General features: G+C 44.2%; 1 protein-coding gene across 4 annotated transcripts in view; it reads right to left on the reverse strand.

Moving 5' to 3' along the window:
• Positions 1-17,670, reverse strand: part of rock2a (rho-associated, coiled-coil containing protein kinase 2a) — a 332,194-nt gene that overhangs the window by 193,361 nt on the left and 121,163 nt on the right. For all 4 annotated transcript variants that reach the window (XM_068022672.1, XM_068022681.1, XM_068022689.1 and 1 more), the window contains one exon: positions 11,565-11,703. In XM_068022672.1, the coding sequence (XP_067878773.1) occupies positions 11,565-11,703 (139 nt within the window). The remainder of the gene's footprint in view (positions 1-11,564; positions 11,704-17,670) is intronic.

Raw genomic sequence — 17,670 nt, forward strand, 5'->3', positions numbered from 1 at the left:
TACAGTCCCCTATTACTAACACATTTCTATTCTGCTCGCTCTCCAACCCCCACAAGCCTTCTGAGCTACAAAGCCTCGGTCTGCATTGTAGCTGTCTTCCTGCAGTCTTTCTGCTCATCCTCAAAAGGTAGCAAGTACAGCGTACCTGTTGTACAGGACCAGTGTCTGCAGGACCTCCTTCTCAATCTCTCCTAAATCATCGCCACACAGCTATCAGTCCACCCTCCCTTTGCTAAACATGTGTTTTCCTCTGGGGTGTGACTGTATTCTGGATAAAACTGTTCAAAATTTCCTCCCCCTCCCTGATGTGTCGGAGCATCGCCAACTCGCACTCCAGCTCAATGGCTCTAAACTGGAGAGATTAGCGATGGAGACATCCCCTGCAGATGTTTTTGTTTGGGATAGTCTCGCTGTCCACAAACTCCCATATTCTGCAATCCAGACAATCTACTCTGCCATATCTTAGATTAGCCTTATTTTATTTAGTTGGACGTCTTTATTCAACTAGTATTTGTGGTTATATTAAGTAGTTTAACTAGTTAAGCTATAAACACAATACAGTACTTACACTTTCCCGGTCCTAGTTTAAATTACTGCCCTAGTTTAGAGAAAAAAAGAAACCTTAAAACTCACCAACCACTTACCTGCTTACCTAAATAATGCCTCTGGCCCTCAGCTCTTTCTGTCACTTGCTCCCTGTCTCAGAACACTCCTTATTTGTGAAAGACCAGAACAGCATCTCTTCCCTCACTGCAACAAATTCCCCGAGTTAACAAAGTACTCAGTCATGTTGGACTTGGTGCTACTTACTTCGTGTGTCAGCAAAAACCTCCTGTATTTATACAAGCAGAAATTGCAAAGATCTGAATCAGCCCCTGTTGACCAGGTAACCTGTTCTAACTAGCCATCTAATTAACTAACTGTGCAGCTGCCACTAGCAGACAGCTTGTTTTCTACTAAGACTGCGAAAGAAACTGCAAGTTAAGGTTTAAGTTAAATGCTAAATGCAAAACTTGACTAGATTTTAGAAAGAGATTAACCTTCCAAATTTCCTCACTCACCAAATACCCTGAGTTAACTAAGTACTCTGCCAAAGCAGTACTCCGTCACACTTGACTTTGTGCTACTTACCCACACCACAACCCAACACTTATCCCCATTTCATTTCAGATACTCGAACTGGAACCTGGCCAGGCAGAGGAAGAACAGGAAGAAGAAAGTAAAGACAAAGAGACATCAGAACTTGGTCTCACAAGCGCAGACAGCAGCTTAAATGCTGAAACATTTGATTGGCACCCAATCCACCACGTTCAACATTCACTCCCTTCACCACCAATGCACAGTGGCAGCAATGTGTACCATCTACGAGATGCACTGCAGCAACTTGGTTCACTTTGACAGGAAGAATAAAATAGCAGAGTATTACTTAAATGGAGAATGACTGCAGAATTCTGAGGTGCAGAGGGATCGAGGTGTTCTAGTGCACGAATCAAAAAGTTAGTATGCAGGTACAACAAGTAATAAAGAAAGCTAATGAAATACTATCCTTTATTACAAGAGGATTTGGCCTACTTGTGCTCCTAATTCGTATGCATGTTCGTATATACCCATGTACATAACTTACCAAGGCTCCTGCGAAGGCACCTTCCAAACTCACTGCAAGGGCAGCAGATGCATGGGAACAGCACCACCTGCAAGTTCCCTTCCAAGTCACACACCGTCCTGATTTGGAACTTTATCGCTGTTCCTTCACTGCTGCTGGGTCAAAATCTTGGAACTCGCTTCCTAACAGCACTGTGGATGTACCTGAACCCCAAGGACTGCAGCGGTTCAAGAAGGCAGCTCACCACCACCTTCTCAAGGGAATTAGGGATGGGCAATAAATGCTGGCTTAGCCAGTGACGCCCACATCCCACAAATGAATAACAAAAAAAGTATTTTAAAGAATAGGATAGAGGAGAGACCGGCACACGGTGTGACACTAGGCGCAAGCGCAGGGCCTGGGTGGGAAAAGGATAGCCAAAGGGCAAGGTCGCTCACCAGTTCTGCTGATGAGGACTTTGATGCGCTAGGTACATACAGAAAGTGACTGATGGGTGCGCACAGCCAAATGCTTGGTGCACTGGAAAACCTGCCGGAAAGCTTGTGCCCAATGTGAAAGAGCCTGGGGGAGTCAAACACCAACTTGGAATCAGGCTATGCACAGAGCTTGGAGCCCACCCTTTCCAAGAAGGAACAGGTGGTCATTTGCATTATCACACCTGTGAAACCAACTATGATGCAGCATCTGATGGCCAATGCCACTCCTTCCATTGCAGCAGATGCAGCTTCCACTAAAAGTCTGAGTGCTACACTGGAAGCACAGACTGCCGCCGTACAATCTCAGCTTCCTGCCAATATGACTGCAGATACCAATGCTTAAAGGGGCTTCCAAGGCATCACAGTAGTCCAGCAATCCAGTAATTCTCCAACAGATTTTTTGGATTGCTGATGCGCCGCCCTGCGTGGGTGGCACTGGTTCCACTGCTGTCCTCTCTCAAAATAACAGCTCCCACCCCTGCCACTCCACCAGTACCCCTGCTGTTGCCCATCAGCCACCCAGCCAGCCAAGGCAAGATGCAGTCTGAAGCCAGCCCTCCTAGGGCCACAGTTGCTTGAGGTCGCCCTCCAAGCCCATCTGCAGTCTTCTCAAATGAAGGTCAGCAGTGTTCCACCAGCCATGCTGTAGCCACTGCAGGAAGCATCTCGTATAAGCACTCAAAAGAGACAAAGGCACACGGAAGTCAGACACTAACGGAATGGACAAGGGTAGTTTATTTTTATATGCAATATGTTATAATTTAATTCATCGATTTGGATTAGAATGTGTATTTTGTGTTGGCTTTTATTTTTGTATTGCAGAAAGAGGATAATGGTCAGTGACAGAGATAAGGTGTGCGTGGGACTATTGTTGAAAGGGCAGATGTGGTTGAGATTAATGCTGTCGCTCATGAATTATTTGATCACATAGAGTCCATGCAGGAAAGGGCTGTCAGCATTACAGCCTCCCTTCTTTTGGTGGTACTCCTCATCCACAACTTCTCATCTGATAGGTGCTAGCAGGGGCTATTCTCTCATAATGGCATGGTTGTGCAACATACCACCATAAATCCTGGTACCTGCTCAGCTGAATACTACAGGATTCCTCCAGAATAGTCCAAGCTACAGAAGTGTTACTTAAGGACGCTGAAGTTATGCTCTAATATTCCTTTTAGCAGCCTGATTCTCATTGTATGCCTGTTATGCGTGTGTGCATGGATTCCAGACCAGAATCATGCGGCATGTCATGAGTAGATAACCCTTGTTGCGCAGTAGCCACCCTCTGATTTGCTATGGTAGATTATACAGCTGGCACAGAGGACTACTACAGAATAACTGAATGATTGGGAAATTTGCAGATAACACAAAAATTGACCATGTAGTTGATAGTCAAGAGGAAAGCTGCGGACTCCAAAATGATATCAATGGTTTGGATGAGTGGGCGGAAAATGTGGCAAATGGAATTCAATCCGGTGAAGTGTTAGGTAACATTTGGGGAGGGCAAACAAAGCAAGGGAATACACAATAAACGGGACGATATTGAGAGGATTAGAGGATGCGAGAGACCGTGGAGTGCATGTCCACAGGTCTGTGAAGGTGGCAGGGCAGGTAGATAAATTGGTGAAGGCATATGGAATGCTTTCCCTAACTGGCAGAAGTATAGAACACTAAAGCAGGGATGTGATGCTGGAACTGTATAAAACGCTGGTTAGGCCACAGTTCTGGTCACTACATTACAGGAAGGACATAACAGCTCTGGAGAGAGTACAGAGGAAATTTACAAGAATGTTGCCAGGGCTTGAAAATTGCAGTTATGAGGAGAGATTGGATAGGCTAGGGTTGTTTTCCTTAGAACAGAGGAGGCTGAAGGGTGACTTAATTGAGGTGTACAAAATGATGAGGGGCCGAGACAAAGTAGACAGGAAGGATCTGTTTCCTCTAGTAGAGGGGTCAATTACCAGGGGGCACAGGTTTAAGGTGATTGGTTGAAGGATTAGAGGGGACATGAGGAAAAACTTTCACCCAGAGGGTGGTGGGTGTCTGGAATTCACTGCCCGGATTGGTGGTGGAGGCAGAAACCCTCAACTCATTTAAAAGGTAGCTGGACCTGCACCTGAAGTGCTGTAACCTGCAAGGCTATTGACCAGGTGCTGGAAGGTGGGATTACATTGGGCGGCTAGTTTTTTCAGCCGGCGCAAACATGATGGTTGAATGGCCTCTTTCTGTGCTGTTGTTAGCACCACAGCCTCACAGCTCCAGTGACCCGGGTTCAGTTCTGGGTACTGCCTGTGCGGAGTTTGCAAGTTCTCCCTGTGACTGCGTGGGTTTCCGCCGGATGCTCCGGTTTCCTCCCACAGTCAAAGACTTGCAGGTTGATAGGTAAATTGGCCATTGTAAATTGAAGCACCTGATCTTTCGATTTGGTACTCTACAGCCTCACAAAATCATCCTCGAGTTCAACAATTTCAGGGCATGACTGGCCTTTTTAAAATATTTTTCTTTTTTAATCATGAGCCTGTTTTTCATGTGGACAGAGTTGCTCATTACTCTCTCATAACACTCTCTCTGGACTAATGCTTTGTCTTTCACCACAAGCATTAACACGCTCTTTGCCTTTGTTCCATGACAGCTTTGTTATTTAATCTCTCCTGCCCTCTGCCCTACCATACACCTTCCCTTTTGTTCTCTTCCCCACCAAAAGACACCCCCCACCTTTCAGTTGCTTAAAACCTAATTATTTTCTAACCTTTAACAGTTCTGATGAAAGGTCACAGACCTGAAACGTTCATTTTGATTCTCTCTCCACAGATGCTGCCTGACCTGCTGAATATTTCCAGCACTTTGTTTTTATTTCAGATTTCCAGCATCTGAAGTATTTTGCTTTTATATAGGGAGCTGTTCATTGCCTCGATGTTTCAGCTTACTAGCAACAGAGAATTCAATCTCCACGATCTGCTTATTTATTGTTCAGAAAAGCCGCAGCGACATGGGTCTCGTAAACCCAATTTGTCTAGTAGCACGGAAAGAAGAGCAAAGGGAGAGACTAAGGAAGGCTCTTTTCCCTCAACTCATGATGCCTGAGCGCCAGCAACGGGCATAACAGGAAGGTGAGGTTGCTCCAAATGATAACATCCATGATCAAAGACCTAAGATCATGACCTTATCAAAGACAGGCACTGGCACATCATTGCATCCCCAGGACAAGGACAAATTACCTACAAATGTCAGAGAGGCAATGCCAGAGACGCCTAAGGATGTTACGTGAAATGGTCACAGAAATTTGTAGGACCTGCAGCTGCTTGGCTTCGGTGGGAATCCCATGGCAGCTGCCCTCAAAGTAACAGGTGCACTCAATTGTTTTTGCTAGCAGGTCGTTCCAGGGATCCACGGGTGACATATGTGGCATCTCGTAGTCTGCGACCTACAGGTGCAAAGAGGTGACCAATGCCCTTTTTCAACATGCCAATGATTTCATCTACTTACCTATAGATAAGGACAGCCACAACAAGGTCTGCGGCCTTCGGCACCATCGCTGGGTTCCCCAGAGTGCAAAGGGTGATCGACTGTACTCGTGGCCATTAGAGCTCCCTGGGACCAGCCTGCTATCTTTGTGAATTGCAAAGGATTTTGCTCTTTAAATGTTCAACTGGCTTGCGACCACAGGAGAAGAATCATGCACGTTTGCGCACATTTCCCAGGGAGCTGTCATGATTCATACGTTTTGAGAAATTCCCAAATGCCAGCAGTTTTTGAGGAACCAGCTGAAGTGGACGGCTAGATCCAGAGTGACAAGGGTTACCCACTTTGTACGTGGTTGATGACACCAGTGCGTCATCCCCAAAGCGCTGCTGAAGAGAGGTACAATGTTGCACACACATCCACCAGAGCTATCATTGAACACACCATTGGCATGCTGAAAATGTGATTTCACTACCTTGACCAGTCTAGAGGGGCTTTTCAGTATGCGCCACAGAGGACGTCACGAATAATCGTCATTTGCTGTGCCTTGCACAACCTTGCAATTAGAAGTGGCAACATTCTGCAGGTGGAGGAACATCAGTCCTCCTCGGATCAGGAAGACTATGAAGAGGGCGAGGAGGAGGACAATGTCAACGATGCTGTCATCGATATGAGGGCCATGGAGAGACATGCAAGGGACATCAGGAAGAACCTAATTTATGCACATTTCAGCCAATAAGCCACATCATCAAGGAACATTGGGAGGAGAAATATAACAATTCCGCACAGAAATTCACTTTTGCCTGTCTTATTCATCACTGCAATCTTAACGAAGTGTTGCTGCACTTTCATGTGATTGGCATTTGGCATAGAAATCATCTATGAGCAACAATAAATGTGACTACACACCACTGCAAACAACATTAAGTTACGACTGCAGAAACACAAAAGTAAGGCATGACAGTAGAGGAAAAAGTTAATAATCATCAATAGGAAAATAGCCATCATTGAAGATTGAAGGCTCAAATTTCAATGAGAAATAAACACTGGACATATTCTGAGATGCTTTGCCAGCATCAATGCGTTCCTACCATAGGCCTCCAATGAACATCTTTGTTTTCATCTGAAACCAAGTGTCACAAAAATGTGCTAGGTTGAAGGATTATTTTTTAATCCAATGGCTGGAAACCTGATTAAACTGGCAGAGACAAACCACTCAAACCTTACAAACTTTAAACTCTGCCTGCTGACTGTGAGTAGCGAAACATATTCCCTGCTGCAGACTGTAGTGTTCAATGGTTTTATTGATCTGTGTTTGATTGGATTAGTCTGTCACCGATCGATGCTCATTGTGCTTAATGACTGAAGCCTGACGGGGGTGCTATTGAGAATAAAGAACCTTCCAGAAGGAACAGAGACAGATGACCCTTGAAGGAATTCAGTCACATTGCTGTCTCCAGGAGAGCCACTGAATCAACACCCACCTCTTCAAGCCTGAGAGACCCACTGAATCATTGCTCATGTCTTCAAACCGGAAGGCTCAGTTCATCAGAATTCAGCCTGAAACTAGCTGCGTCACCAACCTCCACAGACTGTATATCCCTTTTATTTCTCTGGACTCTAATTTGACCACACTGTCCTTCCCTACTCTGTAACCTATTTGTGTGTGCGTGTGCGTGAGAGAGTGAGAGTGAGAGTGAGAGTGAGAGTGTGTGTGTGTGTGTGTGTGTTAGGGAGAGTTGGAATGTATTTTATTATTTTACTTAGATCGGTTTAAGTATAATAAAAAGTTAACCTCTTCACAGAATCACAGAATTGTCACAGTGCAGAAGGAAGGCATTTGGCCCATCATGTCCGCACCAGCTCTCCGAAAGAGAAATTCACTCAGTTCCATTCCCCCGCTTTCGCCCCATACCCTGCACATTCTTCCTTTTCATTTAACAGTCTAATTCCCTTCTGAATGCATCAATTGAACCTGCCTCCACCACACTCAGGCAGTGCATTCCAGACCTTAACCACGGAGTGAAAAGGCTTTTCCTCATGTCGCTTTTCTTCTCTTGCCAACTCAAGAAAACCTGTCCAAATGGCTCTTTTTATGATCATGGCGCGTAAACAAGTAAACGCTCACCGAATTGGCAAGTATATCCACTTAAAATAGAAATAAATCTGTTATGGTCAAACAAAGAGAGGGAAAAGACAGAAGCCCGTTGACCCCTCCGCACCTGATTGTAACACAAGCAAAAGATTTACGAGAGTGGATCAAATGTTAAATTAAAGATATATTGAAAATGATTTACTAGTTGCACAACAACGTCCATCATCTGTGCCACTTTAGTCCTCAAAACTGTTTCATGTTTGTCTTTCTACCACTACATCTGGGCGCTACCCCGACAATAGCAGTTGAGGTGGAGGCAGTCTGCTCAGTGCGCTGCCCCGTTGCTGTTGACAACTGTGGTGGGTATCCTCTGGAGGAACAGGGCCTTGATGCCTCCATCCTACTGGGGGTCTGCAGCAGTGGTGCATGAGTATCCCCCATATGCTCATCTGCTGGAGGTAAGGCGGTCAAGGTTGAGGCAGAGGACGAGATGCCACTTACCCTGGGGGTGTCCTGAGAAGGCAGCTCTGGGGCAGCTGGCACGTGCTCCTCCTCCATCTGGGTGCATGATGGCACGTGCCTGTCTCCTTGAGTGGAAGGAGCACCTGTAGGAAGGTCCAGGTTCCTCATCCCCCTCTCGCTTAGACTTTGCTGCATGGAATCCACAGTAACAGCAATAGAGTGCAAGTCAGATCCCATATGGCTTGAGTGCTCAACCAGAGTCGCCACAGAGCTCGCCAAACTCTCGACTGAGGAAGCCACAATTTCAAATGCTTGGGACATGGCAGACTCCTCCATGGCATGTGCAAAGCCATGCATGACCTCGGGCATCTCCAACATATGTTCCACATGACTTTGCTGTACATGCAGCAGACTTCTTGTAGCAACAAACAGAGGACCATCATGAGCGTGGGGCGGAGCAAGGGCCTTGCCCCCAGCTGTCTGCCGATTGTCAGGGGACCCAATGGCACATGCTCCCACAGCTGCAGGGATGTGTCGGTGTCGTGACGACCAGATTGTGACCGAGATGCGAATCTCAAGTCCCCTGCGGACTGTGTGGATGTATCTGTGCTGGCAGGGTGGAAGAAGAGGCAGGTGTCGGTGCACCCTCTGGCGAATTGTCTTTCTCTCCCTCCCCAGAGGAGGAGTCTTGGGCGTCACAGCATTCCAGGACTCAAGTGCGGGCACCTAAAGTGGAGAATCAAACTGAGGCACATTAAGCATCAGCTTCGCAAGAGCTCAGACTCTTCCAGTGGGTGTACACACATGTCTGCAAGACTGAAGATGACATTTTAATCCCAATGCTTAGAGAATCCTGCCTCGCCATCTAATATGGCCCTGCCTCCCTCCTTTCTCACTAGTCGGGCAGCCTCCTCTTCAGCCGGTGTTAACAGTCTTAGGTCTGGTACATTTCCTTCTATCCTGGCTTGCTCGCAATTTTTGTGTGTGCATTTGTCCTGCAGGAGACAGTACAGATGGGATGAGAATTCTTTTATTAAGAATCACAACCGCTGTAAACATGCATCGACATCAATCATTCAGGACTAACTTTCATACAACACATCCAATCACATCAACAATGCCAATCGCCAACTTTGCACACAATCAGTAAGTGTATGGCACCAAGGCCGCTGCTCACGCATCCACTTCAGGCCTCATCTGCCCTCTGTCTTGAAGAGACGGAGCCAGGGAGAAAAACGATGGAAAATCTTCGCCAAGACCACTTACTCTTGCCGATCTGAGCACGTTATTGATATGCTTGCAACACTGCATCCAGGATTGCTGCGTCACCCCTCAGTTCGAGACCTCCTCCGCTACCTCCATCCAGGCTGCCTTGGTCAAGCAGGAGTGTCTTCACACTTCATCTACAGGGAAGAAGGCCTCCTGCCTTTCCCCAAAGGCCTAGAGGAGAACCTGCAGGGAGTCATCACTGAACCGTGGGGCAGGACACTGCCTACTGGCTGCCATTTGATTCACTTTGGCTGTAGGGAAAATAAATGATATGAAGTTGGCGGTAATATAAGGGAGGCAAAAACATTTTGATTTAAGTAAAAGCTTCAATTTAAGTTAGTCTGAAGATACATATGTGAAAGGAAGGCTGTTGATCCTTGAGGCTGCAAAGACAAAGTTTATATCTGTAGCGATAGTGGTGCTCGCGGCAGTGACAGCAGGTTCCACCAATGAAAGACCACCCCCGCCACACGATCCCACGTGCCCATCGCCGCATGGCTAATTTAAATACAAAGTCACATGGGTAACGGGATTCGTAGCAGAAGTGGATGTTATGACAACTTCCCGTCCTGCCATTGGGAACGCCCTGTGGACACTGATTCAGTGGTTCGCCAGCTTAAAGTGGTGGACGCTGATTCAGTGGTTCTCCAGGACGCAGCGATGTGACTGAATTCCTTAGTGTCATATTTGGCTCTGACATAAGCTTCTGATCACATATCTGTGGCATCACTAAGATCGCCTATTTCCACCTCTGCAACATTGCCCGACTCTGGCCCTGCCTCAGCTCATCTGCTGAAACGATCATCTATGCCTTTGTTACCTTTAGACCTGACAACTCCAACCCTCGCCTGGCCAGCCTCCCATCTAGCATGCTCCAAAAACTTAAACTCATCCAAAACTTTGCTACTCTTATCCTAACTTGCACAAAGTCCTGTTCACCCATCACCTCTGTGCTCGCAGACCTATATATTGTTTCCCAGTTCAGCAATTTTAAATTTCTCATCCTTGCTTTCAAATCCTTCCACTGCTTGCCCCTCCTGATCTCTGCAACCCCCCACAGCCCTACAACCCTTCATGATGTCTGTATTCTTCCATTTCTGGCCTTTTGCGCATCTCCAGTTTTAATCACCTCACCACTGGCAGCCATGCCATCAGCTGCCAAAGCCCTGTGCTCTGGAATTCCCTCACTAAATCTCTTTACTTCCGTTTCCTCCTTTAAGATACTTCTTAAAACTGCACTGTCTCATCTGCCCTCATATCTCATGTGGCTGGGTGTCAAATTTTGTTTGCTCTTGTGAAGCACCTTGGGACATTTTACAACATTTAAAGGTGCTATATAAATGTTAAGAAAATCAATTCTATCAATTTTTTGTAATTAGGCGATAAATTTGTTAGTTGCGAAGATGTTTTGGAATAAAAATTCAAGAAATTATCTACACTAATGTGCAACTGGCACATGGATGGTTTCCCAAAATGACCTTTCTTCACAGTACTTGATGAACAGCTAAATACTTTGCATCAGCAATCAAAGCAAATGAGCATCCTGACTTGAAGCAGACCCAAAATGAAAATTCCAATTTGAAAGTAAACATTTTCACTGCTGATAAACATTCACAGTAACTTGCAAACAGATGTATTTAAATCCAAATTTAACATTATCATTTTTTGAATTTAATTACAAATTTCATCATAACAAATTGTTTATAACTTGCATAAATAGCACAATCCACAGTGATAAATCTCAAGAAGCTTCACATGGTCAATGACAATTCATTACTTTGTCATGGTCCTAGGTGAAGAATCTTCCAAAATGCTAAAGCGATAATTAATGTAGTCTATCCAGCTCTACAAGCCTTCATCATGTTGATTAATTGCATTCGTACCACTGGCAATAATCATGGAAAGATGCACCTCCTCACCCTTGAAGCATGATAGTCAATGAAAGGATTCTGAAGAGAAACTGAGCTACACATTTCACAAATAAATGAACGGGGGTTCAACATCTACAATTACAGGCATCTGTTTTAATTATTTGTTTTAATTATTTGTTTTAATCTGAAAAATGTCAATCGTTATGGCAAGAGGCCTCAAGTTTATCTCATACTTCGATTAAGAAATAAATGGTACCTTATACTTAAGATTGCACTTGTTAACCTGCTAATATTTAATACAAATATTATTGAAATCTTAGAAAAAATACCTGTCAGTCAAGAAGGCACAGATGAGGTCTTTGGCATGCTTTGAGATTTCAACATCATCTGGAAAATTGAGCGAATTTTTGTGATCCATGATTTTACTGTATGTTCCTACAAGGGAATCCGCATAAAATGGAGTATCACCTGGTAAAGAAAGTACAGGAGAAATTCAAGTGTGACATGTTGGTATAATTGTAAAATAACTTTTCTCTGCAAAAAAAAATCAACCATAATAACAATATGTTGATCATACAATTGCACAACATAAAGGTCAATTTCACAGTTTACACATTTTGTAACCACTCTGAAATCAGTTACCTAATCATAGTAGCAATTATAAAATAGGGAACATGTTATCGTATGACAGAAGGAAACGGATTGATAAATTGACAGATTGAAGACTGGGGTCAACATACAAGTCATCAACCAAGCTTTTTCCTTGCATTCTGACTAGGAACGAAAAGAGATGTGCTGAATGAGGCTTCCCAAATTTGAAAGCAGTAGTTTAGTCTTAGTTAGAATTGTATTTCATAAAGTGAAGAATTTTGAGAAAAAAAAATTCTACCATGAAAAAGAAAACAGAGCTTCTTGGAGTCTACTTTAAAATAGAATAGTTCAGGAAATTCCACTTCAGGTCAAAAAATAGAGGCGCTACGAACTTCCATAGGTGAAAGGACGATGGGCTTCAAAAGGAATGGATTGTAACTGCTAGTTCCACTTCTGAAAGATTAAGCAACTATCTGTGAAGAAAACAAGATTTTCCCAGTCTCATAAAAGGTCATGGAGAACAAGATTTGGTGCTTCAGCTCTTGGTTTGCGAGAAGCAAGCAGAAATAAAAACAGAAAATGGCGAAAATGAAGGACACACCTGAAAAACCACAACTTGTCTTTTCCTTTGAAACACTGAATGACCTCCCATGTATTTTCAGCATTTTCAGCTTTAATTTTAGATGTCGAGCATTCGTAATTTTTCTGGAGAAGAAAGGATACTGGGAACATTGAGGGTGTGCAATCTGAAGGAAACTGATGAATGTAAACTGAAACCATCAGCAAAAATTAATGACTCAGGCTGGATGATTGAGTCAAGGTTATTGATAACAGCATGTATTAAAGCAGGACCTAGGAACTATTTAATGAAAAAAAAATCAATATATCACAATGTGGAGAGACCGATGAGAGCAAACTAGAAACCTACAGGATAGATTTACAACAGATCTAGCATCTCTAAACTGGGCATTATGAGGTACTGTGGACCATCAACTGCAGCAGATTTGAATTTCACCACAATCTGTAACTCATGGCCCAGCATATCCCTCACTCCTCCAACACCAGCAAGTCAGATCGCCAACCCAGGTTCAACAAGGAGTGCAGAGGAGCTGGCCAGGAGTGGCAGAAGACTGATCTGAAAATGAGGTATCAACCCAGTGAAGGTGCAACACATGACTATCCTGCATGATAAGAAGCAGACGTTTTTTGTTATTGCATGCTGCTAAGTTGTGAAATAACAGCAACTTGTATTTATATAGCGCCTTTAATGTAATAAAGCATCCCAAGGTGCTTCACAAGAGCATTCTAGAACAAAATATGAGACCAAGACACACAAGGAACTGTTAGGTCAGATGACCAAAAGTTTGGTTAAAGAGGTCAGCTTTAAAGGAGTACCTTGAGTAAAGCGAGGTAGAAAAGTGGAGATGTGTAGGGAGGGTAATTCCAGAGCTTAGGGCCTCGGCAACTGAAGGGCCGACCACCAACGGTGGAGCAATTAAAAATGGGGATGCTCAAGAGGTCAGAATTAGATGAGCGCAGATATCTCAGAGGGTTGTGGGGCTGGAGGAGATTACAGGGATAGGGAAGGGCAAGGCCATGGAGGGATTTCAAAATAAAAATGAGAAATTTAAAATCAAGACATTGCTTGACCGGGAACCAATGTAAGTCAGCAAACTTAGGGGTGACCGGTGAATGGGATTTGGTGCGAGTTAAGACACAAGCAGCAGAGTTTTGGCTGGTCTCAAGTGTATGGAGGGTAGAATGTGGAAGACCAGCCAGACGTGCGTTGGAATAGTCAAGCCTAGAGGTAAAGAAGGCATGAATGAGGGTCTCAGCAGCAGGTGAGCGAAGATGAGAAAAAGTCGGGCGATGTTACGGGGGTAGAAATAGGCGGTCCTAGTGACAAACGGGAGGAGGATCCATGAACAAGCCCATCCTCAATGATGGCTGAGCTCAGCGGTGCAGGAAAAAGACAAGATTGAAGCTTTTGCAACCATCTTCGGCCATATTTGCTGAGTGGATGATACTTCTCGGCCCCCTACTGAGGTTCCCATCATCATAGATGCCAATCTAGTCAATTTATTTCATTCCGCGCAATATCAAAAAACTGCTGACAGCACTGAATATAGCAAAAGATATGGGTCCTTACAAATCGTGGCTGTAATACTAAAAGCCTATGCTCCAGAAGCAGCCATGCCACTGGCAAAGCCAGCACAGTGACAACACTGGCATCCAGCAACAATGTGCAAAACTGGCCAGGTATGTCCTGTCCACAAAGTTAAGGAAAAATCCAACTCAGCCAATTACTGCCCTATCAGGAAATCCTCACAATCAGCAAAGTGATGGAACAAGTAGTCAACAGAGCTACCAAGCAGTGTTCACTCACCAATAACCTGCTCTCTGACGCTCAGTTTGGGTTCTGCCAGGCCCACTCCGCAACAAACCTCATTATAGCCTTGGTTCAAATATGGACAACAGAAATGAATTCCAGAGGGAAGGCGAGAGCGACTGCCCTTAACATCAATGCAGCATTTGACCGAATGTAGCCCCAAGAAGCCAGAGTAAAATTGAAGTCAATGGGAATCAGGGATGAAACTCTCCATGGGCTGGAGTCATACCTAGCACAAACTAAGATGGCTGTGGTTGTTAGAGGTCAATCATCTGAGCCCTAGGACATCGTTGCAGGTGCTCCTTTGTGTCTGAAATCAGCCATCTTCAACTGCTTTCCTCCAATAAAAGATTAGAAGTAGGGCTTGCACAAAGTCCAGCTCCATTCACAACTACTGAAATAATGAAGCAGTCCATGCTCATATGCAGAAAGACCTGGACAACATCCAGGCTCGGGTTGATAAATGGCAACTTTCGCATCACACAAGTGTCAAGCATCTCCAACAACAGACTGTAATCCACCTATTCTTGACATACAATGGCATTACCGATGCAATATCCTCCATTATGAACATTCTGGCAGTCAGCATTGATCAGAATCTCAACTGCACCAGCCACAGAAATGCCATGGCTACTACAGCAGGTCAGAGGCTAGGAATCCTACAACAAGTGGATTGTATCTGGACTTCCCAAAGTTCCTCTACCACCTACAAGGCACAAATTGGCAGTGAGACAGAATATTTTCCAATTGCCTGTACCAGTGCAGTTGGTACAACACTCAAGAAGTTGAAGACTATCCAGAACAAAGCACTTCACTTGATCAGCAACACATTCCACCACCATATATATCCATTCCTTCCACCACCGGGACATCGTGGCTGCAGTGTATACAACTGACCAGATGTGTATACAATGGACAATATTTAAAGGAAAGATGGTTAAGGGATCAGGAGAAATATATTCTATTAAAAGATAGGGGGATTTTAACTCTCCCCACGCAGCAGGACCAGTGCTCAAATGCAGCAGCTCCATTCTCCATATTCCCATTTCTGACTTTAACATTGTTTGTTTTCATGGTGGACCTGATGCCAATCAGACCCTTATGCTATTTTAAAATCAACAAACTAGCCATGATTGTGATTGCGCCGCCTTGGATAACAAAGGATTGAAGGGGAAAAACTGAATCTAAAGAGAAAGGCATAAAGTACCTAACAATAAAGGAGAAGACAACAAAGGAAATATGATAAACTTTGGAAAGAGTTAAAAAAAGACAATTAGCAAAGAGAAAACATCTGAAATTAAAATATTTAAGAATAGAAAGAGAAATATTAAAGTATTCTATACCCACATAAGAAAAATTCAGATAAGAATAGAGCCATTAAGAAAATGAGCAAGATAAACTCAAAGGAGATAATAATGAAAGGACAGGGATACCAGAATAGAGATTTGCCAAATTTTTCAGTGACAAGGCTAACAAAGAGGCGTTACGGTCAAGTGAGGAGGGGTTGAAGGGCTTCCCTCTTTTCCTTCTCCTTGTTCGACCACAACAGCTTCAATTCTTTCTTAAAGTGGATGTTCTGGCAAATTCAGTCGCTGTTTGATTACTTACCTGCTATGATCATAACAAGAACCAATCAGATAGGTTTTCTTGAGCTAACAAAGAAAGAGGTTAACTTTATTGTACCTAAACCGAACTAAAAGTAATAAACAACATGTCAACTTTCACTCTCTCACACGCACAAATAAGTTACAGAGTGGGGAAAGGTAGATTGCTTGAGTTAGAATCCATAGAAAAACGGTGTACAGTCTCTGAAGTTTGGTGATTCAACTGGCTTCTAGCTGAGTTCAGTGATCCTGCGGCTTTTAGACTGAAGAGGCAGATGATTGATTCAGTGAGTCTCGTTGAAATAGCGAGGCAGATGATTTCCTCCAATGGGGTTTCTGATTGTAGCCAGAGTATGCAAAGGAAGGCAGTCAACAAACAGGATTTGAAAGCGTTCAAGCTGGAATGGGGAGAGAGAGAGAGAGAGAGAAAAAGGGGGGACAGAGAGAGAGAGAAGGGGGGGGGAGGGGGAGAGAGAGAGGGATCCCCACTTAGGGTTTGCTCATGTCAGAGTCGTTGTTTCTCCACCGCTGCAGAGAAAAAAAAGCTTAAAACCACAAATGGGGAGGGACTTGTCACACGACAGTCAGTGATTCAAACATAGCATTTAGCAGTATTTCTTCTTTTTGCTGAGAAACAGGTAGTTCCTTTAAACATCCTGGGTCTTGGTTCTTGTCGGGATATTAGCAGACATTTCATCTCTCTCCTCACATGCATTGCAGTGTAGGATACGGTGTTGCAAATTAGGCGACCATCTTAAGCTGAAAGGATGACTTTGCTGGCAACTTGTCTTTTTAAAAATGTCTTTAAAAAAAATATATAAATTCAGATTTCCAGCCAGTGGGCCAAAGAAAATCATTCAACAAAACACATGGGCGTAATGCCTCCCTACCACGCGAAATGAAATGTGACAACAGGTACATTTCATTATGAGGAAACAAATAAAAAAAACTGTACGCACACTCATCGGACTCATTCATCCTCCGCCATTTCCGCCACCTCCAGCGTGATGCCACTACCAAACTCATCTTCCCCTCCCTTTCCCGGTCAGCATTCCGAAGGGATTGTTCCCTCCATGACACCCTGGTCCACTCCTCCATTACCCCCACCACCTCGTCCCCTTCCCATGGCACCTTCCCCTGCAATCGCAGGAGGTGTAATACCTGCCCATTTACCTCCTCTCTTCTCACTATCCCAGGCCCCAAACACTCCTTTCAGGTGAAGCAGCAATTTACTTGCACTTCTTTCAATGTAGTATACTGTATTCGCTGCTCACAATGTGGTCTCCTCTACATTAGGGAGGCCAAACGCAGACTGGGTGACCGCTTTGCGAAACACCTCCACTCAGTCTGCAAGCAGGACCCCGAGCTTCCATTGCTTGCCGTTTCAACACTCCCCCCTGCTCTCATGCTCACATCTCTGTCCTGGGATTGCTGCAGTGTTCCAGTGAACATCAACGCAAGCTCGAGGAACAGCATCTCATTTACCGATTAGGCACACTACAGCCTGCCGGACTGAACATTGAGTTCAATAATTTCAGAGCATGACGGACCCCACATTTTACTTTTATTTTTCGTTATTTTTTTCTTTTTCCTTTTTTTTTTATAAAATGTTTATTTTATTTTATTTCATCTTAGTTTGTTCAGTTTGCTTACCCACTGTTATTTTTTCATGTTTGTACTTGCGGCTGTTCAATTTTCAGTCCATTAACACCCTATCTGTGCTAATGCTTTGTCTTTCAACACACCATTAACATATTGTTTGCCTTTGCTCCATGACCTTTTGGTCAGCTATTCTGTGACCTTGTCCTATTTACACCTTCTCCGTTGTTAACTCTTGCCCCACCCCCGCTT

This window comes from Heterodontus francisci, chromosome 3 (assembly GCF_036365525.1).
Source record: "Heterodontus francisci isolate sHetFra1 chromosome 3, sHetFra1.hap1, whole genome shotgun sequence".
Lineage (NCBI taxonomy): Eukaryota > Metazoa > Chordata > Chondrichthyes > Heterodontiformes > Heterodontidae > Heterodontus > Heterodontus francisci.